At 39.0% G+C, this 24,728-nt stretch overlaps 1 protein-coding gene across 1 annotated transcript in view; it reads right to left on the bottom strand.

Annotated features, from left to right (window-relative positions):
* Positions 1-24,728, bottom strand: part of PAPPA2 (pappalysin 2) — a 326,265-nt gene that overhangs the window by 257,748 nt on the left and 43,789 nt on the right. Inside the window, 3 exon segments of the mRNA XM_027868368.1 lie at positions 9,765-9,878; positions 11,834-11,895; positions 17,747-18,818. Coding sequence (XP_027724169.1) covers positions 9,765-9,878; positions 11,834-11,895; positions 17,747-18,818 — 1,248 coding nt within the window.

The following is a 24,728-nucleotide window of genomic DNA, read 5'->3' as shown; positions in this document are numbered from 1 at the left end:
GCTAGCCTTTATATAGCACCTATTACATGCCAGGCACTATGCTATGCACTTTATAAATATTATCTCATTTGTTTCTCACAATAACCCAGAGAGATTGGTGCTATTGTTGGCATAGGCTACCATTTTATATTGGAAGAAGCAGTGGCAAACAAAGGTAAAGAGACTTATCCAAGGTCACCTAGCTAGTAAGTGGCTGAGGTTGGATACACACTCAGGCCTACCTGACTCCAGGCCAGTGCTTTAACTGCTGTACCATCTACCTCCCTCTGACACTCACATATAGCCAAGATAAATCTTAAAACTCTGAAAGATCAAATATCTATTTTCTGTATTTTTTCCATTAAAAATTATCAATCAACACATATTTGTTAAGCATTTTCTATGTGCCAGGCATTATGCTAAGCTCTGGAGATACAAAGAAGAAAGTAAAATAATCCTACCTTCAAGGAGTTTTTATTCTAATAGAGTAACAACATGGGCACATGCATATATACAGAACAGATATATTATAAACCCAAAGCAGATTTTAGAGGTGGTTACAAGCACCTGAGACAAACAAGAAAGGTTTCTCAAAGAGAAATATTCTCAAAGATGATGATGCATAAGCTGAGTCTTGAAGGAAACTAGGGATTCCAAGAGACTTCAGTAAGAAAGGAATACATTCCAGACATGGAGGGTAGTCATTGCAAAGGCATGGAGACAGTAGATGTAGTGTCATGAGTTTGGAAGAACAGGTGTCTCTTACAAAGTTTAATTTAATTCTGGGAGTCCCTCAGATGCTATAAAATTAGGAAGTGGCTTGAATTATGGTTTAATATTAATCCCAAGCTTGCTGGCACTCTTCTTGGGCACTTAGGAAGCCCTTGGTCAAACTAGAGGAAGAAGAGGCTCAAGTCTGTAATGAAACAATCCCCAAAACATTTGCTTAGATCTGGACCTACCTTTCTAATTTTCATACTTGATAAGTGAAAGCAACTAACCAAAGTATCTTGATGTAGATATGATGCAAAATCCTATCACAGTTAAGGCCTATGTATATTTCAGGGCCTTAGATACATGGCCAAATTAAGGGTGATCCTTGAATCTTTAGGAAATTACCAAAGTGGAATTCACATGACAAAGTGGGGCATTGTCTGATCTCCATTTGTCTCTCATTAAGCCCGGGTAATTCAAGAAACTAGTTCACAATTGGACCAAATAATCTGAATATGAAATTGCCTCTCTACTTAAACCCTTTTCTTCCTCCTTTCTCTAGCTCTTTCCTTTTACCCAACTCATTCCTTTGTGTTTTATTTTCATGTCCTGTCCTAACCCTGAAATGATTTCTTAATTTTCGCCATCTTCAAAGTAGGACTTTCCTGTTTTACTGCCTGTTTTGGAAAGCGAACAGGAATTTTTATGCCCATTCATTCTTGGAATGATCCTTCATTTCCCAATCTCTCCTCTTCCATATAAATTACACTGAAACATGAGGGCATGTCCTCTCTGCTTATTTTTTTTTTTTTCATTTTAAAATTGGGTTTCACATGCTACTCTCAATGCCAGCTGCCTAAAGAGATGGTGTGCAATCACCATAGCAGAAATCTTTCTGGGGATCCCAACCATGGACAGAAGGAAGTCAAACTCTTTCTAGTTTCCTGGTAGTTATATTACCCACTCACAGTGATAGCCAGTAAAGGCCTTTGTTTTCTTTCTGAGCTTTCTTCATATCCTCTTTGATCATCTCTGGTCTTTTTCTCTCTTTAGTTTCTTTTACTTTGATAATGACTAGAGCATATGGAAATAGAAGATTGAATAAGAACACAGAAAACAAGTAAAACACATTTTCCTCAAAATCAAAAAAGATAATTGTGAAACTGTCTTGAATCCAGAAATTAAAAGACTAGCTCCAGATTGAACCTTGAATACACCTCCTTGGTTCTCAACTACCATTTATTTTTCCATTCTGCTTGAGAACTGCTATTTACTAGTGAGTAGGACACATGGAAGAGGAAATTAAGCTTGTTCTCTTTGACTCCAAAGGATGTAAATAGGAAGTATGTAAAAAGGAAGATTCAGGCTGGGTATGAGAGAAAAAAAAAAAACCTTCTAACAATTAGAGATGTATAAAGGTGGAAAGGAATGCTTCAGGATCTTGGAGTTTTCCCCCTCACTGGAGACACTTGAGCTAAGGTTAGATGACAACTTATAAAGTATGCTGCAGAGGGGATTATTTTCAAGTAGAAGTTAGACTACATGGCCCTTGAGGCTCCTCATAACTGAAAATCTCCATGTCAATTGGACTGTGTGGCTTCATTCCTAGTAGACTTGCGGGGAAACCATGTATAATTCATTCTGAGCCATTGAATCTTTTATAGTAGTTCACCTCATAGAGATGGCATCCTACCCATACGGGCTTACCAGGCTTTAAATATGCTGTTTGGAGGTCTAAAGAATGTCACCTAACCAAAAAGCTTACAAAAGAAGTCCATGTATTCAGATTTGAAAATACGCCTACAGTAAGCTGACACTGTGCTTTCACTTGTATATTTAATAAAAGGTTGCCCTGAAAGAGGATGCATAACGCTGTACTTTAGTACTTCAGTGGCCATTGGACAGGGATGAAACATTTAGAGTACCAATTCCTCTAAGTTAGCATTTGCCTCTCCAAGGAGAACCTATTAGCCTTCCTTAATATCATCTGGTTTCATTTATAGTGAGAATGTTTAGAGATATGATTCATACAGAGTCTTAAAGGAAAACTGTAAAGGAAAACTAACAGAATGGCAATAAAGACCTAAGTAATAAGACAACAATAGTAGGCGGTGGAAATGTCTCTCTTTCAGACTTCAAAAAACTTCAGAGATAAATAAGAAAGAAATTATCAATCCAGTGATTGCTAAGTGGGAATTTTAAGAAAACAAATTATTTTTCAGTATCATCAGCACCATTACAAAAAACTGACTATAGGGTAGGGCACGAATAAATCTTTTGCAAGTTAAACATTTCCATTACCTTTATTTGTGCTTCATATGAAAGTGTTTCTAGACTCCTCACAACCTCACCATTCAAGACATTATTCTCTGCATTTTCTGTAGAATGTTTCCTATTTCTGTCATTATTTCATGCATATTACATGATCTTTTATATATTTCCTTACCTACTGCATATGTCACTATATCTCATGGAAAGAGACTACTTATTTAATGCCTTCAACATCAGACTGCAAACAAAAGAAGAAATCTGTATTGGTATTAAAATTCCCCAAATGTTTTTATTCACAGAGTACAGCACTGATTTCATGAAGCCCAACACTACTTCAAAGCTCTCTTAATGGAATCTAAAGAAATGTAAAACGGATTAATGTAACCACCCACCAAAAAGATGTGTAAATGAAATATTTATCTGCCCAGACTACGACCCACAGGCAAATTACATGTTAGTCCATGAATTTATATGCATCTATGGTTGTAAGGGATCTCAGAGGTCATCCAGTCCAATGTCCCTATTTTACAAAATAAAGAGACTCAAAGAGGTGAAAGGTCTTGCCTAAGGTCACACAAGTAGAGTCAGGAGAGGAATGTGAACTTAGGCCCTCTGATAAAAGCCAATACTCTTTCCACCATGTCATGTTGCTGTGGATGAACAATATTCTGGGCTCAAATGTGAATAAAAGGAGGAAATCAGGCTAGATTAGATTTGAAAAATTATGTAATGATTTTAATGTTACCAAATTTGCCACTGCTGCAAAAGGCCATTCATTAACATGCATGAAATAATATTTGTTTTTAAAAAGAGATATTTTTAAAGTGCTTTGCAAACTTAAAAGTGATATATAAATGTTAGTTATTAAATTCTCTCTCTCTCTCTCTCTTTATATATATATGAAAGTCATGATATGGCTATGAATCAAAGAATATTACAATACCAGAAAAATTAAACTTATAAGAACTTTAAAAAGCAATATGAAAATATGTAATTGGTTTAAACAGGTTGTAGAATATTCCCAACAAGGTTTGTATGTAGAAAAAAGGCAAAAAATACATTGTCAAAGTCATGTAATGAGAGTTATCCCAACATGGCTTGAGCTTTCTTGAGTGGTAGCCATTTTCCTTTCACTGGAAGATTTCAAGTAGAGGATAGATGACTACTTGTTGAGGATGTGATGGTAAGGTTTCTTGGTTAGATATATGTTAGAATAATGACCTTTGATAGACCTTTTAGCTCTTAAATTCTGTGACATATACATATATAAACTGGAAATGCAAATAGGCTTACCATATAATGAAAATGAGAGAAAATAGACAGCCCAAGTCCTACACCGGTACTCCCTAGATATTAAAAATGTGGGTGGGGGGAGAGGATGGGGAAATCTCCAATACATTAGGCAAACATTTAACTACTCCATGAAAGATTTATGGATATCCAGAGTTAAGAATTTCATAGATGAAGGGAGAGGGGATTAGTTGTTTTGCGACCTCCATGGAAGGAGTGCCCCCAATGATGAAATTGTGTATCCATCAAAGTAGCTTATAAAGTAGAATTATATTAACTTGTTTCAGCTGCTATATTACACGTCTGGTTTATATTGAATGTGAGCTCAACTAAAAACATCACATCTTTTTAACAGAAAGGACTGAAAAGCCAGCTCTCTTTCATCCTGTATATTTGTACATTTGATTTTAAAAAATTAAATGAAGGATTTTTTCCCTATTAAAATCCATCTTGTTGATTTTTTCCTATAATTGAGTCTATTGAGATCATTTTGAACCTTGATTCCATCATGCATCATGTCATATATTTCTACCAACTTTGTATCATTCATTCATTCAATATGGACTTTTGATCATTTATTGTATATAGAGCACAAATAGAAATCAAAACAATGTCTAGGAAGATGAGACTGGTTGCCCAGTCCCATCTTGGAAAGTGTCCAACCCTTTCAATGATTTAAAACTATCTTCCTGGATGGATAGTTAGCCTTTTTTTCAAAGCAGAGGCAGAAAAAAAAGACTCTTCACTAATTCCCTGTGTTTCAAGGTCCATAGATAATGGACCACAGACAGAGAATAGGAGAGGAAAGGTTATCTAGGGATAAGGCAAGCTTCAACTTAATGAGAAATTATTTTTCCTGGGCAAAATCTAAAAACATTTTAAAGTTTTATCCTGCCAATGTATTACACATCCTTGCCTTGGCCCTGTGTTCCCCTTGCATACCATACATACGTAAACAACCCAGTACCTTTGTCTCCATCTCCACATTCAACAAATCTGAAATGGAACTCACCATTTTCAGGCTTTGATCACCTGTGTAATTTGGGAAGCACTGTAGGACTGTAGCTATAACATGCACACATCACTATGATACTACAAAACTGGTGATGATCGATGTCTTTGCTATCTGGAAGAAGGGGCTGGCAATACACTAATATGGTGCAGCTTTAGTTGGCAAACATCTTCTCCAGGAAATGAGTATAGCCAAAGCCTTCACAAGGAGGGAGCATGGTGCAATGAAAAAGAAAAAAAACCTGCTTCTGGTATCAGAAGACCTAGGTTCAAAACCCACCACCGATAAGAAGTACCTGTGTGACATCAGGCAAGTCAATTAATCTCCCTGAGCCTCAGTTTCCTTATGTATAAAAAAGTAGCTTTGGCCATATGACCTTTAAGTTTTTTCTATCTCTGGATTCATGCCTCCCATCCTTTGACCACTCTGTACCTCTGCTTGGTATGCTTTTTCTTCTCCAGACCTACAGAAATTCCATCCATTCTTCAAGATGAAGTGTAATTTCACCAGTGGTAACAGCACCCATCCTATACACACTGCCCTAAGATTGAGATAATCTACCTATATAATTGCCTCTATCCCACATACCCTCCTCCTGTCACTAACCAACTCCTTCCATCCTCCTGAGTCTCTATCCTACACCACTGCATTGCCAACACACAAAATCTGAAGAAGTACTTAGAGAAAAAGGGATACTAGTCGAAGGGCAGTGTGAGACAATGGGACAAATAGCAGACTTGGAGTCCTAGGCCTGCCACTTACAGACTGTGTGACTTTGTATAAATCACTTAACCTCTCTGATTTTCAGGTTCCTTGTCTCTGAAACAGGGAAAATAATATTTTTATTACCTACTACCTCATGGGGTAGTAGGTAAGAAAAGCAATTAATCTTTTTTAAGTGTTATGAAAATATAAACTATTAGTATGGTCTACCGTTCTCACTTGCCAACTACCTTATGATGGCAGAAACATGGGAGGCAGAATCTAGACAATTAATAGTATGCATCCCTTGGTGTGCTCTACTAAGAGCCTAATCACCAGACCTAAGGACCCACTGATGCACAATATTGAAGAAACTGAAGTTTAATTGTGCATTCTTAGGCCTCGTGTTAGGACTTCTTCCTATTTGACATCCCTTTCCCAGGTGAAAAAAGGTTCTCATGCTAGCTTATGGCTAGCCAGACCCAAATGCCCTCTAGTGATGACTGTAAGCTGGGAAATTTTCCTGAATCTCTTTTACCTCAACAAGAATGGTGTGTTCTATTCCTACAAGCCTCTCTGGACTAATTATCTGATAAGCTAATTCATAATAAAGTATTCAGGATAATAATGGCCATATGTGTCTTCCCTTCCAAATAATATTTTTCCAAGCACCGTCAGTCATGAAATCATTGAGTCCTAGAATTGGAAGGTATTTGAGAAGTCATCCAGCACAACTCCTTGTCCATTAGATGCATTCCCTTCACAACATTCCTGACAAGTGGGGTCATCCAGACCCTACTTGAACATTTCAAAGAATAAAGAACTCCTCTCACAAGGCATCTCTAATCATTAGGCAATTCTTTCTTATATTAAGGCAAAACCTATTTTCCTAATGCCCACCTATGGTGCTAGTTTTCTCTTCCAGAGCTAGGCAGAAGTCTAATCTCCCTTCTACAATTAATTAATCAATCGACAAACATTTATTAAGGACCTGTACAGGTGCCAGGGCTGGCGATAGAAAGACCAAAATGAAACAGTGTTTGCTCTCAGGGAGCTTAAGATACCCTTTCAGATATTTGATGACAACTATTATGTCTTCTTTTGGGGGTCCAAGGTCTTAACTAAAGCAGTAACAAATATAGCAATTCTGACACTATAATGTCAGTTTGGGATGTTGGCCTCATTCCATGCTTCTCAATTCTTACCAAAGAGGTCTAGTAGTTCCTTCTGTCTTTATCAGATCACCCTGCATTTATCCTTGTTCCAGTCCCATACACACTCCTTGCAGTTTAATTGATGACCTACCTCTTTTACACTGTATACCCTCCCCTTCTAGTAATTGGTAGGGCAGCCAAATCCTCAAAACAGTCTTATGCCTTAATCAACCATGCTACTATATAAATAAGAAGCTCCAGTCTCTGCAGCAAGAGAAGGAGCTGAGGTGATAAGACTGGGTCATTCTGTCACTCTGGGACCACTCGTCTATTGCTGCTACCTACATACCTCAAAATAGTAATAAGGCCAGACGAAAGCACAGTTTTGTTGTTGTCAATAAGAAAGCATTACTTTCCCTTGCTTCCTGGACAAAGCAGCAGGATGGGATCCTGCCCTAACTTTAAGTCCAGTATATCCCTTTTTTCAATTACTATATTTTTATTTGTTTCATTAAATATTTCCCAATTACATTTTTAAAAATTTTGAGTTCCAAATTCTCTCCCTTCCTTTTTCCCAACCCTCTCTATCCCCTGAGAAGGCAAGCAATATGATATCGATTATAAATGTGGTCATGCAAAACATGTTTACACATTAGCCATTTTGCAAAAGAAACTGCACACACACACACACACCAAGAAAAATAAAGAAAGGGGGAAAATATGCTTCAATCTACATTCAGAGTTCATCAGTTCTCTTTCTGGAGGGGGATAGCTTTTTTCATCATGGTTCCTTTGGAATTGTCTTGATCATTGTTTTTAGTTGAGTAAATCTTGAACAAGCTACATGTTGACTCGAGCACATTGGATAGGAAACTTGGGTTTGAAACCTGGTTCTGATAGTTACTAACTATGTGACAGTGGGCAAATCACTTCATATATGCTGCATCTAAGTTACCTCATCTGCAAAATAAAGATAATGATATATTCTTTAGGGAATAAGGGAATAAGCATTTCCAAGTACATACTATCTTCCAGACACTGTATTAAGCACTTTACAAATATTATTTTCTTATCCTCACAACAACTCAGGGAGGTAGGTGTTATAATCCCCATTTTACAGTTGAGGAAACTGAGGCAGCCAGCGTCACACAACTAGTGTTAGAGGTTGGGTTTGAACTTAGGTCTTCCTAACTTCAGGTCCTCTATGAACTATGGCACCAACTAGCTGCTTCCCTACCTCAGGATCATAAACTTTGAGCGAGAAGGCCATCTATCTCATGGAACTCAGTCATTTGATAGATGAAGAGTACTGAGCCCCAGAGAGGAGAGATGCCTCCCCTGAGGTCACTCAGGTAGTAAGGAGCAGCACTGGGATTTGAACTCATTTCAAAGCCAGCACTCTTTCCACTGCACTATGGTACCTCAGGGCCTGGTTGTGAGTCCATCAGTCAGAAAGCATTTATTAAGCACCTACAATGCGCCAGGCACTATGCTAAGCACTGGAAACACAAAAAGAGGCAAAAGACATGGTCCCTTCCCTCAAAGATCCCAAATTCTAATCAAGGCTAGCATTTTGTACATTTTAAACTTCCATAGAAATATGAGTTCATAGGTTTATCAATTTAAAGCCAAAAGGCTATCGTGGCCAAAGATTCTTAAGGAGGGGGCCCATGAACTTTTATGCATATATACATTTATATATTTTATATATTTATATATATGTTGATAGATAATATTTCAACATTAATTGGTCCCTTTGTAAGCCTACAATCCTCTCATTTTGTAGGAAAAGAGTCGAAGCCCAGAGAAGTTAAGGAAATTGTCCAAGATTAGGTAGGAAGTGAGCAGCAGAGGCAAAATTTGAACCAAGGTCCTATGATCCCCCAAATCCAGGACACTCTCTCCACTATGCTGGTGACCAGTTGTTGTGATGATTTATTTTGGCTAGAAATGGGGGAGGGGAGAGAAAAGAGATATATTTCTGAGACTTTTAGATGAGGAGGAACCAGTCACTCAATCCATAAAAATAGTAAGTGCCTACGATGTGCCAGGCACTGTGCTAAGCACTAGCTCAGTCCTGATTGCCATAGGTTCTGATGCTCTATCAAAATCCTGTTGAGTAAGGAAGTATTTAAAAGGAGAAGAGGAACAGGGAAAGAAAAACAAGTCATGGCAGCTATGGAAATAGTTACTAACCACTCACCTAGAAGAGTGTGCCAGATGAGTAGGAACAAATGTTGGTTTTACTTGTTTTCTGACCTGGAGATCTACTGGGGCTGTGAAAGGGGAAGCGGGCTAAGAAAGGAAAGAGGGAAATGGAGAAAAGGGAGGGGGTGAACCACCCCTTCCTTTGGACTAGTGAGATTTCCTGGCTCATTTGCAAGGTGTGCAAGGTGCCCTCCTTCCCTCTGGCTCCTTTAGCCAGGTGAAGGAAGTGTGAAGAAGAGTCACTGGCCTCCAGTTTGCTCTTGTTTACCCATTTGGAGATGGAGAGATTGAGAGGTTTCCTTGCTACTCGTTTTTCACTTTCTCTACCTCATCCCTCTTCCCTCTCTGCCCTCTCCTACCCCTTTACACTTATTTTCCCCCTTGCATGTTTTTTTTGGCTTCAGGGAACTTTCAATCCTGACTTCAAACGAAACCTATAATGAAGTCTGGATGATGGTTAACAGACCCTGACACTGCAGGGCCCCAGCTGAGCCGTTCCCTTGGCCCAGCCACCAGCAAGGATGGGTGAGTGGAGAGGCGAGCTAGTCCTGAGAAACCAGGTACTGGCGGGGCCTCATGGGCAGCAAACGTCTCCACTTGCTCTCTTTTCCATCACACACACACACAGATACACACACCCTCGTCACTTTCCTAGGGGAATATCTCACTTTGAACACACAGCTGCAGTGATTCTAACTGTCTCTTACCTGTCTGCTTCTAAGCAGAAAATCTGGGCTCCTGCAGAGGACAGCAAGCTCTCTCTCTCAAATCACTGCCTCTAATACACCCAGCCCACCCCAAATCGGAATATTGGCGAGAGGAGGCAGACCACGGAAGGGATGCAGAGAGGGACTCAGAGAGACAGACAATGAGTCACTCTGACACACACAGAGACAGAGGCCCCAACACATAACTCTAGAAAACAAATGCACCCAACACCCATTGTCTGCCTCACAGCTTGGACTGAGACGGAGTGATTGATGGCCCAGTTAAGCCTCGCTTAGTCACTTGTTTTTATTTTATGACGTTTCCCCCTATTATAATAAAGAGGACCGAGACACAGAAGCCAACAAAGAAAGGCAAACATCGAATTGCAGAGCTGGTCCCTGCTGAGATTAGGGACAGGAAGGCAAAAGAAGCAGGGGCAGCAGCAGAGAGACCCTTGTCTCTCTGTCCTTGTTTTAAGAGAAAGAACAGAACCGTCTGGGAGGAATCTGAAACCCAGAAAAGTTCTAAGGGGAAAGATCATTTTCTTTAGGGAGCCAAAGATGTTCCTTGCTCAGCTCCCAGAACTGACTTGATCGGGATCTTGAATCCCACGATTCCATTTCCCTTAAGTGTCCTACTCTCTTGTCCCTGGCCCATGGTAGAACCTCCCTGGGTGGAGTTACTTAGAACCTACCACCACCACCACCCCCACTCAGTAACTAGCCACTTTGGCAGCTTGATGTAATTCTTCACAATTGGCCAGGTAGTCTGTCCATAATTCACATCTCCTGCGTGGCCTAAAGCCTGATAAATATTAGCCCCCTGACAGCATGCCCATCTGGATTACAGATGTTTGATGTTGTATTCTTTAGCTTATCTCATCCTCTTAGTTGCTTCCGGGACAAGAATTTTTGTGAAATTAATTTCTCTTTTGGCTCTTTAGGACCTTTGAGGAGGACTTTGGAGTGGGAGGGTAGAGGATGAGGAAGACTATTAAGTGTTATCTCTCATCAGTACTATAAACATGTGTATATATATACATATATTTGGAAGGTGGGGATGGTAAATGTTAGTTTTCCTTAACCGTGCATATTTGTTGCAAGGGTACATGTGATGGGATGGAGAGAAACTACATTTCTGTTCATTGAAATAAAGTAAATTAGAAATAAATAAATAGATCCTTATAACAGTATTATCTCTTAAAAACTGATGTACAGGACATGTAAATGTTATCATCAAATGTACCCACGTATCAATCAATTAAGTATTAAGTGCCTACTATACACTAGGCACTGTTCTAGGTGCTAGGGACACAAGTAGAGAAAAAGCAAACTCCCTCCTTATAAAAATTGACATTCTAGAGAGGTATTCAACTTATAAAAGTTTGTAAGCATCATCAATATAAAGGGAGTAAATATAAATATGTACAAAGTAATTGAAGACAAGGTAGTTTAGGAGGGAGTACACTTCACAACTAGATTCAAAGGAAATCTAATCCAATCCCTACCAAAATAAGAATCTTTTTTGCTTAAGTATGTCTACTCGGGGAGCCCTCAGCATTTCCTGGGGCAACCTATTCCACTTTCATATTATTCTTAATTATTAGGAAGACTTTCCTTACATCTGTGCTTGCAACATCCACCACTTGCTCCTAGTTTTATCCTCCAGGGCCAAACAGAACCAACCTAATTCCAATTCCCCTTGCCAGCCTTCAGGTTATTGAAGAGAACTATCAGGACCCCCTAAATCTTCCCTCCTCTGGTCTAAATCCCTTATTCCTTCTACTGATCCTTACTGTTTTGAAGCCCTTCAGACTCTGGTTGTCCTCCTCTGGTCTCCAGTTTGCCATTTTTATTTCTAAAATGAGACACAAAAAGTGCATGCAGTGCTCCAGATGCAGGTTGATCAGGTCAGAGTACAGTGCTACTGGACACTCTCTCTCTCAGTGCAGTCCATTTTCACGTCAGATTTTTTGACTCTCATAACAAACTGGTGACTCATAGTGACCTTAAAATCCACTAAAGCCCCAAAGTCATTTTCAGATCAACTACTCACTAGTCACACCTCTCTTTTATCTCTCACTTGTGATGTTGACTTTTTGAACCCAAGTATTTTTTGTTCATTGAGGTAAGTTAAATTAAATTAGAAATAAATAAGCCCTTAAATGAGATTAGCTCTTTAAAATCAATAGACAGGACATGTATATTTGCCAATGTGTCATCAAATGTATCTATGTATCAATAAGTATTAATTTAACCCTTTTAAATTTCATCTTCTTAGATTCAGCCAATTCATCCTTCACAGATGTAAAGTATAATAGCTAGGAGTTACATAGCACTTTAAACTTTGCAAAGTGTTTTGCAAATATTATCTCATCTTATCCTAATGATAACCCCAGCAAATAGGTGTATTATTATCCTCATTTTACAGATATAGAAACAAAGGCACACAGAGATCAAGTGACTCACCCAAGATCACACAACAAGTAAATGTCTGAAACTGAGTTAGAACTCAGGTCTTCCTGACTCTAAGTCTAGCACTCTGTCAGATTCAACACTTGCCTGCTTATTTGTGAATCCCAATTGTCATTATTGTCGACTATTCCTCATTGTTCTCTCATTTGAGAAGTGTGCCACCTATGGCTTTATCTAACTCATTGACAAAAATGTTCAACAGCATAGGGTCAAGCATGCAATGCTAAGGTGCTCCAAACTGAGATCAAAACATTAATTACTACTCTATAGATCCAACCCAACCCATTCAAAAGCCAGATGACTACTATTATCTAGTCAATGTCATCTTTCCTACAAGAATAGGATGAGCACTCATTGGGTACTTTTCTGAACTGCAGACAAACTACATCTACAACATGGTTTAATGACCCTCCAAAAAAGGAAATTAGGTTGTCGAAGTTTGACTTGGTACTTTCGTTTGTTGTTTTGTTTTGTTTTGTTTTTCTTGCTGAAGATGGGCTAGTACTTTGTGACCATCTTTTCCTTTTGTAAGTGTTCAGGAGATCACAGCTTTAGGGCTGGGGAGACCTTAGATGTTATTTTGTCCAACCAAGTCATTTAACAAATTAGGCAGATAAATGAAGTGACTTCCCAAAAGGAATACAAATAGTAAGTGGCAAAACCAGGTTTTAAAATCTAGTCCTAGGACTATAAATCCAGCACCTTATACACTGTACCAAACTGCCCTCATCATCTCTTTAATAACACATTGGAGAATCTTGCCAAGATTCAAGGTATAGCTCGCTGACCTGTAGTTTGCAAATTCCATTTTCTTCTCATTTCTGAAAGATGGGACTATTTATGCCATTTTCCAATCCTGTGATACCTCTCCCATTCCCCATGATTTTTCAGACAGGCATAGTTCAGTAAATTCCTTCGGTACCTCAAGATGTATTTTATGTGGTACTGGTAATCTGAACTCATCAAGGACAACTATCTCTAATTACAACCCTACCTTTCTTAAGTTGTCAACTGCCTATTAATGTGTTATCTTATTATTCCAATCCAATGACCATTCTCCTTTGCAGAGAAACGTCAATACGTTAAGGGGCTTTGATTTTGCAGCTGTGTGGGAACTCCTTCCACCAATATAGACTGCAACTCATCACTAAGGGCAGTTCCATGCCAATGGGCTTTTAGATTCAGATTATATAAAGCTTAGTAAATAAGTCTTAGAATGTTGCCTAAGGAGAGTTTGCTTATACTCATGAAGCTAGCCTAGCATCAGAGATGGAATCTGAAGGCAGGGTTTCCTTAATCTATATTTGGTACTCTCTATACCTCTTGCTGCCACTCATTCTTGGCAGAGAAAACAAAAGCAAAATTATGCAGTGCTTCATTCTTTCTGTTGGTGGTTACCATTATCCTACCCCTCCCCACAAATGATAGTTCCATTCCTTAGATCTTACTCTTTGGGAAAAGCCAGTATAACCAAAACCCCTTTTTATCAACATGGCTAAACTCTGGCACTCTTAGAACTATTCTTACAAAACTATGTCAACCTTTTACATTCACCCTCTATTAATCGTCCCTGCTTCCAACTTTCATCCACATCTTTTAAAAATCCTAGTTGGTCAATTTGAAGTTTGTCTTGTAACTGGAATTCTAGGTAAATGGAAAGCTCTTAACCAGGAGGATAAGTTAGTGGTTGAATAACACAATACGTTCACTCACCCCACAAGTTATGCATCACTTGGTGCCCCAAACTGCTAGATCCCTATGAGTTGAAAGTATGGACAGTCCATCTAGTGTCAGAATTCTTAACCTTTTTTGCTTGTTTCATGGATTCCTTTGGCAGACTGGTGAAGCCTATGGACCCCTTCTCAGGATAATGTTTTTAAGAGCACAAAATAAAATGCATAGGATTACAAAGGAAACCAATTATATTGAAATAGTTATCCAAATGTTTTACCAAAATAAAATTCACAGACTCCATTAAATCTATCCACAGATCCCCTTTAAAATGCATAAACTCCAGGTTAAGAACCCCTAATTTGTGTCATAACCTAGTACCTTAGCCTGTCCTTTATTTCTGTTTTGAGCCCGCGTGGAGATTTGGGTTCAGTAGACTAAATTCCCATAAAAGTTAAGCATGAATTTTAATTATAAGTTGCTCCAAGAACTAAGCAAAGTGATCCATAACTTTGTAATACAGATCTACACAGAGAAGGAGGATGGGGAAAAGTGAATAGTCAAACAAGCCTCTGAGCCAGAAATAAAACTATGAAAGATGGACAAAAGGTCACCTGCCCTGTGCCATTATATTTCTCTCTCTTCAGCCTCACCGTAGGTTGAAGGTCCTCAAAGAAAGGATGATGCATGGAAGGAGATTTTTTTCTACTAAATTAGAAAGATAGGATGAATCACCCTCTGAGCTCATAGCAACTACTAACTAAAATAATCTGCTCCTCTATCTTCCTTTGCTGGGAGGGGGAGATGGGGGGAAAGCAGTAAGTAGAGGTAACAGGGGTCCTCTAAGAATGAAAGTGTGACATCTTCAGTGCCAGAGAAGAAAGAGACTGCCTTTCTTTGACAAGGGGGCTAAATAGATAAGTGAGCTTTTGCCTTATCTTCCCCAGAACCAAGCCTTCAGTGCCTCCCTGATCATTTCCACATCATGCTGCCTTGTTATTGTTCAGTTATGTCTGACTCTTTATGACCCCATTTGGGGTTTTCTTGAGAAAGATACTGGAGTGGTTTGCCATTTCCTTCTCCAGCTCATTTTACAGATGAGGAAACTGAGGCAAACAGGGTTAAGTGACTTGCCTGGATCACACAGCTAATAAGTGTCTGAGGCATCATCTACCAATCTATCATCTATTTATTATTTATCTATAATTTGTCATCTATCATCTATGATCTATCTGCCACTTATTTATCTATCATTTATCAATCTATCATCTATTTGTCTATGTACATTACTAAGGTATATAATGTCCAAGTGAGGGAAGTGGCAACTGGAGACCAAGGAAATATTGTAGAGGCAGAACCTGGGAAACAAAGTCGTGAATACAGGGGTCTAAAACTAACCTCTGACACTTACTTGCTTTGTTACCCCAGGCAAGGCACTTAAACATTCTCATCTTCAAGTGCCATTGTAAAACAGGGCTAATAGTAACAACTATGGTACTTGCTTCAGAGTTTTGTTAGGAGTTTCAAATGGGGTCACCTACAGAAAGGCCTTGACAAATCTTAAGGCACTCTATGAATCTCAGTAGTTATGATGATGCTCACAGAATTTAGAGCTGGAAGGGACGGTGATGAAACGGCACCTGAATGATCTCGAGAAACCTCTCAGCAGAAGTGGTCTCTTGAATGGGCAATTGCCTTAGTGTGTGTAGGAGGGGAGTGGGAATAGAAAGGGGTTGAAAAGAAGATGGAGAAATGGTGACTGGATTGGGAATCTCTATCTCTCTCCTGGGGATTCTACAGTGGGTCCAGAATGAGGCTCACGCACAGTAACAATTGGGAATCTTTGCTGTGATAATAAATATAGTCACATTTTAAGCAATATTTATTCAAGAAAGCCTCTCTTTGGATTTGGCTTTCATATTTTGATACTCTCAAGCATCTTATAATGTTAATCCATGATGCTATTAAGGCTTATTGATTCTAGAAGTGGCCTCCTGTTACAGGCATCCATACGACCTCATTCCCTTCCACCTACCCCCTAGGATCACATAGTAATAATAGCTAGCATTTATATAGATCTTTCAGGTTTACAAAGTGCTTTACAAATATTATCTCATTTTATCATCATAACAACCCTGGGAGATAATTGCTATTATTATCCCCATTTTCAAGACAAGGGAACTGAGATAGACAAAGTGACTTATCCATGTCACATAGCTAGCAAGTGTCTGAGGCCAGATTTGAACTAGGTCTTCTTAAGCACTCCATCTACTGCACTACCAAGCTACTCTATGAGAGCTAAAAGAGACTTCAGAGATCATCCCTCACTTTCACAGATGAGGAAACTGACTCCTAGAGATGGAAAATGACTTGTCCAAAGTCACATGAGCATTAATTAACCTAAAAGGACACTGAGTCAAAACCCCTCATTTCCTCCAACAAAATCAACATTCTTCAGGAAAATGATAAATGTTGGAGATGTGGGTAAATTGGAACACTAATGCTGGTGGAGTTATGAACTGATCCAGCCATTCTGGAGAGCAATTTGGAACTATGCCCAAAGGGCAATCAAACTGTGCATACCCTTTGATCCAGCAATACCATTTCTAGGTCTGTATCCCAAAGAGATCATGAAAATGGGGAAAAAACCCACATGTACAAAATATTTATAGCAGCTCTTTTTGTGGTAGCAAAAAATTGAAAATTGAGGGGATGCCCATCAATTGGAGAATGGCTGAACAAGTTGTGGTATATAATGGAAAACTATTGTTCCACAAGAAATGAGGAGCAGGCAGACTTCAGAAAAAGCTGGAAATATTTATATGAACTGATGTTGAGTGAAGTGAGCAGAACCAGGAGAACATTATACACAGTAACAGCAACATTGTGTGATGACTAACTTTGACAGACTTAGCTCTTCTCAGCAATAAAATGATCTAAAACAATTCTAAGACTAAAGATAGAAAATGCTATCCACATTCAGAGAAAGAACTCTGGAGTCTGAATGCAGATTGAAGCATACTATTTTCTCTCTTTTTGTTTGTTTTTCTTTCTTTCTTTTGGTTTTTCCCTTTGGATCTGATTCTTTTTTACATAACTAATGTGGTAATATGTTTAATATGATTGTACATGTATAGCCTATATCAGATTACATGCCATCTTCAGGAGGGGGGAGGGGGGAGAGGGGGAAAATTTAGAACTCAAAATCTTATAGCTGAAAACCAAAAACAAATAAATATTTTTTTTAAAAAATCAACATTCTTTCCACCGTTACATGACTGGGGTACCAATACCCATAATTATCTAATTACCAAGAAATCTTTAGAAATTGTTCTAACATATAATTTGTATTACTTGATTAATTTCAATGTACACCTCTATTAAATAGCAAACAATTCACATTATGGGGCAGGAGCTTTGGAGTTTGTTTCTGTTTTTTGGTTTGTTTCTTTTTTTGTTTTGTTTTGTTAGTGTGCACATTCTTTAGGGTCCTAGGACTCTGAAAAAGAAAATGTCATGAATTCAATCTTGAGGCAGAAAGTACCCAAACCCCTCTTTCTTACCTCTTGGGTGAGTCAGGGTCAAAGCAGGTCTTCTGTACATCAGTCACATCAGGGTCACAGCAGTCGCCATCATCAAAGTCATCCAACATGTTGTTGCACTCCATATGGCACACACCATCCCTTCGATTCCATGAATAGCAGCGTCCCTGAAGGCGGCAGTCACCCCCATCATAGCCAGTAAGTGGGTGCTCACACTCAGTGTCGCAGTGGTCATTGCCAATCTTGCTGGGCTCACAGTTCACCAGGACAGCCCGATAGCGCAAGGTGGAGTTACGCACTTCATGGACACTCAGTTGCCAGCTGATGTTGTACTGACTAAAGGCTGCACTCAATGCCTGATGCTGACGGGTGATTTGCTCGCTGCTGACAGTAGGGTGCAATCCATCATCATCACATACATTCACCACTTGATAACGGATCACCTTCTCGCTCCTCAGTGGCCAGTGCCAGTTGTACTGGGAGATCAACTCCACATTGTCACAGGCAGTTCGCCCACAAGGTGGAGGCATGAGAGGGTACAAAATCTCAGGCTCAGGCTCTGGATCCTGGAGCATCTCAAGACTTGGAAATTCCCCATCTTTAAAGGTTACCCATTGGTGTTCCATTGGAGCGAAATTAGCACTGAGTGCCAAGGAAGCTAAGTCCCCATACCCACTTGGTTGCAAGAAACTCTGCTGGAGCTGGCTTTGTTGAAGTGCTGTATTCCAGAGAGTCAGACTGCCCATGTGCCCACGAAATTGGTGCCTATCCTCTGAGCTGTCCCCACCCAGGATTAAAGAACGGCAAGATGCCATAAATGGGCTGTGCAAGGGGCCAGACTGACCCAGGCTACTAGCAACTTGAGCTCCATCCACATACAGAGCTATGCGGTGTCCATCATAAGTGGCCACTAAATGTGTCCATGTACCTGACAAGTAGCGGCTATGCCCAGTCACAATTGTAGCCTTCTTCACACGGTCTGTGCGGAGAGAAAAGAAGAAACGAGCATCCTTCCTCCCATGATGCTCCAGTGAGTGGATACCCAAGGCCCAACCCTTGTCACTGACAGCATGGGAGCAGTTGTCAAACACACCTAGGCAAGAAGAAAGGAAGAAAAAGGGGAAAGACAAGGGACAAAGAAAGAAAAGCAGAAAGGGAGAGAAAGCCCATGTAAATACAGTACAGGCAGGTTTTTCATGGTTCAAAAATTAAATAATACCAAATATCCTTCCCTTGATACCAGCCCACTGGACATGGACATTCCTCTACTTTGCCTACCTATTCTGACCACCACTATCCCTTTCCCAAGCACCTTAAAAGGAACCTGATTTGAGATTCAATAGTGAAAAGAGCACTGACTCTAAGTCAAACAACCTAGGTTCAAATCCCATCTCTAACACTGTGTTGGATAAGTCATTTGGCTTCTCTAGGCCTTATTTGCTTCATCTAAAAAATGAAGAGGTTAGACTTGATGCCTAAAGTCATTTCTAGTTCTAAATCTATAATTCTTGATCTTAATCTGTCAGAAAAAATTAGTCAATAGGAAACCTTAAATGGGGAGTGAGCAGTTGGTGGTCCTACACAGTATCAATCAGGGAGAAAAGGGAAGCTATCATACTTAGAATGGAAAAGACCAGTACTTTATCAATGGTGACCCACACTAATTGGTCTATGAAATGCATGTCACCTCTCTATCATTCATTATATTGTCCTCTTCTTCTAAAGCTGCCCAAACTTACCCTCATTAGGTACCTCTTTTCCTAATATAAAAAGGTAGCCATGCAGAAAAGTAAGCTAACCAATGAAAAACTATACTATCCCCAGAATCACATTCCACCTAGAACTTTCACTACTCCCCCAGGGTAGATTATTCCTACCACCAAGGTACCCATCCAATGATAGCAACAATGCAGCTGTAGATCCCAGGTCAGAAGAAAATCATCATCATCATCATTATCATCATTCCCATTAATATTATTTGAACCTTACAGAAATCCTGTGGGAATAGATATTGCTATAATTCCTGTTTTGAAGAAAACTGAGGCTCAGAGAAGATTAATGACTTACCCAGGACCTTGTAGATATAAGTGTCTGAGGTAGGATTCAACCCTCAGTTCTCCAGAACTCAACCCATTAGCTATATGACATGTGGAAAAGATAGGAATAAGGACAGGGATAGTTATAGCAATTAGACCTCTGACTTCATTGGTATTGGGAATTTCCAAGTGAGGAAATTTCTTCTACCAATGCACATGAACACCTTCTCTGCAGCTTATAGTCTTAGAGAGTTGTCTAATGCACCAAAGGTTGAAAGACTTGATCGGGACACCTCGCCATTTGGTGTTAAAGGCATGGCTTAGGCCTTGGCTCTTTTTGACTCTGAGGCCAGCTCTCTCTCCACTATGCTCATGAATGCCCATAGATAAGAAGGGCTAGACCAAATGGCTGGTCTTATACTTATTTTGTATTGCTGCTATTGGCTAGGAATTAGCTGGCTTAAAATTTATGGAACTAGTTTTGAAGACTTACTTAAGGGAAGGTTACTTTTCTCAGACTTTCTGGGGAGTGGGGGTGAAACATTCAAACAGGGTAAATGGAAAGACAAAAGCAACTCAGAACAACTCAAAACACCCAGGTACTCAGCTAGCTTTTAGCCCTCACTATCCCATATCTAGGTAATTGTCTCTTCTCTTCCCTGATATCAGCCTTTCCTCTCACCCTACATTCCACTGAGAGTTTAGTTGTTCTCAAATATCATCTTCATTATGCCATTCCCCTATTGAAAAAGTCATCAATAGCTTCCCTGACTAAGATCAATGAACCAACGGAATACTGTAATAGGATCCAAGTTCTTCCCCTGAAGCACACAGCTTGGCCTACTATAGAGAAAGCAGCCTCCTGTATTCATGCAATGATGCTGAAGATCTCCAGGCGGTGCCAGGAAGGAGAGAGAACAACTAGTCCTAGCCACAGGAGGAAGAACTGAGTCCCAGTGGTCCACAGCTCCTGGCTGAGGGTTATTAAGGTGTCCATAAGTCAACCTGACATGAAAAATCAGAAAGTATGCCTTCTTCCAGCAGCATGCATGGGCAACATTATGAAGAGCCTACTGAATCGTCTCAGACCTGACAACCATTACCCAATTCTGGTGATTTATGTAGAGACTAGCCACATGAATCAGCTGGAAAGTGAATAGCAGGTTAAGATGAAATCTGTACAAGAAAAAATGAACACTGTGCAATTATAATGGCCATGCTTGGCCTCAAAGAAGAGATGAAAAAATGTACCTTCTCTGAAGAGGTGGGAAACTAGGCATGTGGAACACTGTATATGTATACTGTCAGACCTGACTGGTGTGCTGGTTAGTTTTACTGGACTGCTTTTTGTTTCAATCTTTCTCTCTTATTCTTTATTACAAAGGATGACTTGCTATGTAGAGGATATGAGAGGAACATATCTGGGAATGAAGGTGATATCAAAACAGAAGACATAAATAAAAAAATTTAAACCAAAACTAAATAAAAATTAAAAGATGGTATCTAAGAATATGATTGGAATTTATGCTTAAAATACAAAAATGACAAGCTCTTGACTCAAGATAGAGTACTCTCAACAAGGGCTGGTAAAAATATATTTGCCTGGAGTCTGACAAATCTAACTCCAAATGCCTTTCAACAGCAAAGAAAGAGGAAGGAGGAAATTCCCTAAATATATTGAGCAAGGAAGGTGCCATAGCAAGTAGATACACTATAGGGAGAAAAGTATCCATAAGGATACCTAGCAATTAATAGAAGATGAAAATTTAAGAATGGAACCAACCATAAGATTGACTAATAAGCATCTTCTTCTAGGAGATTTTTTTTTAAGTGTAGCTAGATGAAGCAGTGGATAGAGAAGTCAGGAAAACCTGAATTCAAATCCAGCCTCCTACACTTACTTGCTCTGTGGACAAGTCATTTATCCTCTATTTCCCGCAGTCTTTTCATCTCTAAAGTGGAGATAATAATAGCACCTACCTCCCAGGTTTGTTGTGAGGATCAAATAAGATAATAATTATCAAGCATTTAGCATAGTGCTTGATGCAAAGTAAGTGCTATATAAATGTTAGCTATTAATTAGCATTTGTATAACACAAAAATTTTGCAAAGCATTTTACCTACATCTAATTGGAACCTCATAAAAACCCTGTGACCCTTTGAGGCTTCTAATATTCCCATTTACTGATAAGGTAGCTGAGGTTCAGAAAGGCCGAATCACTTCCTCAGAGGCTAGACCCTAGAGGGTAGGCTCTTCCTGACTTCAAGCCCAGCACTGTATTTACAACTATGTTCTACTTCTCCATTAAAATCCAGAGCTTCAGGTGTCTATGCAAAAATACACAAAGTAGTAGAGTAAGGAGAGAAAAGTTTCATCAAAAACATTTGTGAGATACAATGGCATAGAACAGGATAGGCAGGTGGGTGGTTCTGTGGACAGAGTGGATAGAGTGTTAGATGACAAATTAGAAGCACTTGAGTTCAAATCCAAAACACACTTATTAGCTATTTGTTCTGAATAAGTTGCTTAACCTCTGCCTCCCTCAGTTTCCTTATTTGTAGAATGGCGGCAATAAATGGTACCTACTGCCCTCAGCTGTGAAGAGGATCAAATGAGATGTTTGTAAAGTACTATAAATGCTAGGTATTATTATTACTAGGAATATGGCTCTTAAAAGGTCTATCTTATTCAAAAGGAAGAGAGTCGTTAAAAGGAAGGTAGTGGGAACAAAGAATGAGAAGACACACTCAAGGGACAGAATCCAGAAACCAAATGGAGGACCCAAGGTGGACAGCACTTTGATGAAGATAAAAGTAGGCAAAGACAGAAAGAATACTGTCATTGGTATATACTGCAGATGAACTGAAGAGAAAGAAGAAATAGAAAAGGAGTTTGGGGACTAGGGCTCAAGACTAGTATGAATGCATTACATCATAGCAACGGACGCATTTCAAGTATCTGGATATCCGCTATAGTTCTCACTGTGGTAACTAAATGATCATTTATTTCCTCATTCAAAAGACAAAAGAGGCTAAAAGTTAGGAAACTTCAATTCTGGATCTGAGTCTCATTAACAAAGTTAAATTGGCGCTGGGACAGAAATGATGGGAATTTGTGACAAAGGAGAGGAAAACTAGGAATGGAGACATACACCCTAAATTTTTATTTAAGAGTTGCTTTAATGGATGGTTTCAGAGAAAACCCAAAAGATCTTTATGAACTCACTGACGCTGGGAGAAGTGAATTAAACCAGGAGAAAAATTAATTAATAACAACTTTATAGAGGAAAAACACCCTTGAAAGACTTGATAACTCCAATCAATGCAATGACAAACCACAATTCCACAGGACCAGAGACAAAGAATGCTAGTCACCTCTTGACAGTATCTATGGATGCAAGATTAGAAATAAGACATTTTTTTGGACAAAGACAATGAGGACATTTCTTTGCTTGAGAACAGGTAGAAATATCTATAGAAGAGATAGATGTGTACGTACACACACACACACACATGCATGCACACACAAGTGTGTACACATGCACATGCAAGTATGTACACATGTATTGCCCTTAGGGGAAATAGGGTTAAGTTTCTATAAGCCTCTGATCACAACATTTACTTTAGCACTTTCTAGAGTGGCCTCACATATAAATAAGCAAATTCCCTCTTTCTTTTTCCAATTGTGCCATATTGTTGATTTATTAACATTGAATTCACAGACACCAACACTATAACTCATACCTAGATGGAGATTACCCAACACATATTTTCTCTGTAAAGCACGTCATAGCCTTCTTGCATTTAGGAACACTAGACAGCACCTTCAACACTACACTTGAAGACTATTTTACAATGTGAAATCATCAACAAAAAGTACAAAAATGAGAAAAAGTGACTCTAAATAGACTGCAAAAAGGATACCTGTTTATAGTATGAGAGTTGAAACAAGAAGACTGAGCATATCTTTGTTTGACCTCAGTTGGAAACATGAACATGAGTTGATTCAAAGTTTTCACCACTTCATGGATGTTTGTGAAAACATTGATTTTGGGGTTACAAATAAATTTTAGTGAGTAGATGAATTTGCAAATTCAGAATCCACAAATAATGAAGAACAATGATAGATGATAGATAGATAGATAGATAGATAGATAGATAGATAGATAGATAGATAGATAGGTGGATAGAGATATTTACAAGGATTTTTTTTGTTTATGTGAGGGATATAGGAAATTGGAAAATAAACGTTTGTTAATTTTTTTAATGAAATTACTTTTTGAGAGTAGATTTTTAAAGATTAAGAGAAAGTATGACTCCTATCACCTAAAATTCTACACAGGAAATCAGCCCGAGAGGGATGCTATGTTCTTAAGAATGACATCTTGAAGACATGAAGAAAAACAAAGGGAAGAAACAGTTGTCTTAAAGATACCAGATGTGAATACACAGGGAAAGCATCCACTCAAATATTTTAAAGCAAGTATAGAAGATGAAAGTGGTATATTTTAGGGACCTGGCCAGCATCCAGAGGGAATGAGTAAAGATTGGTGAAAGGCTTCAAAATCATGCTACTTGAGAATTGACTGAAAGAACTGAGGATATTTAATTGAGAGAAGACTTGGGAGGATGTGATAGCTGTAATCAAGTAAGTGAAAGGCTGTCCTGTGGAAGAGAGACTATAATTATTCTTCTTGCCCCCAAAGGCAGAACTATATACAAAGTATGGAAGTTGGGAAGAGGCAAATATAAGTTTGGTGTGGGAAAATTTTCCAATTAGTCACACAAAAGATGGAATAACTTGCCTTGGGAAACAGTGGGTGAATGATTATCCATTGATTATATTACACTTATTCAGATACAGGCTAGACTAAGCATCTTCTTAGTTCCCTTCTAATTCTGAAATATTAGGATTCTGTGATGCAATCAAATGGTATCTTGAAAGTATCTCTAGATGGGATGAAATT

Source organism: Vombatus ursinus, unplaced genomic scaffold (assembly GCF_900497805.2).
Source record: "Vombatus ursinus unplaced genomic scaffold, bare-nosed wombat genome assembly UNPS02014789.1, whole genome shotgun sequence".
In the NCBI taxonomy this organism is placed as follows: Eukaryota; Metazoa; Chordata; class Mammalia; order Diprotodontia; family Vombatidae; genus Vombatus; species Vombatus ursinus.
Note: the sequence above shows the minus strand (reverse complement) of the source record. Positions and strands in the feature narration are given on the sequence as shown.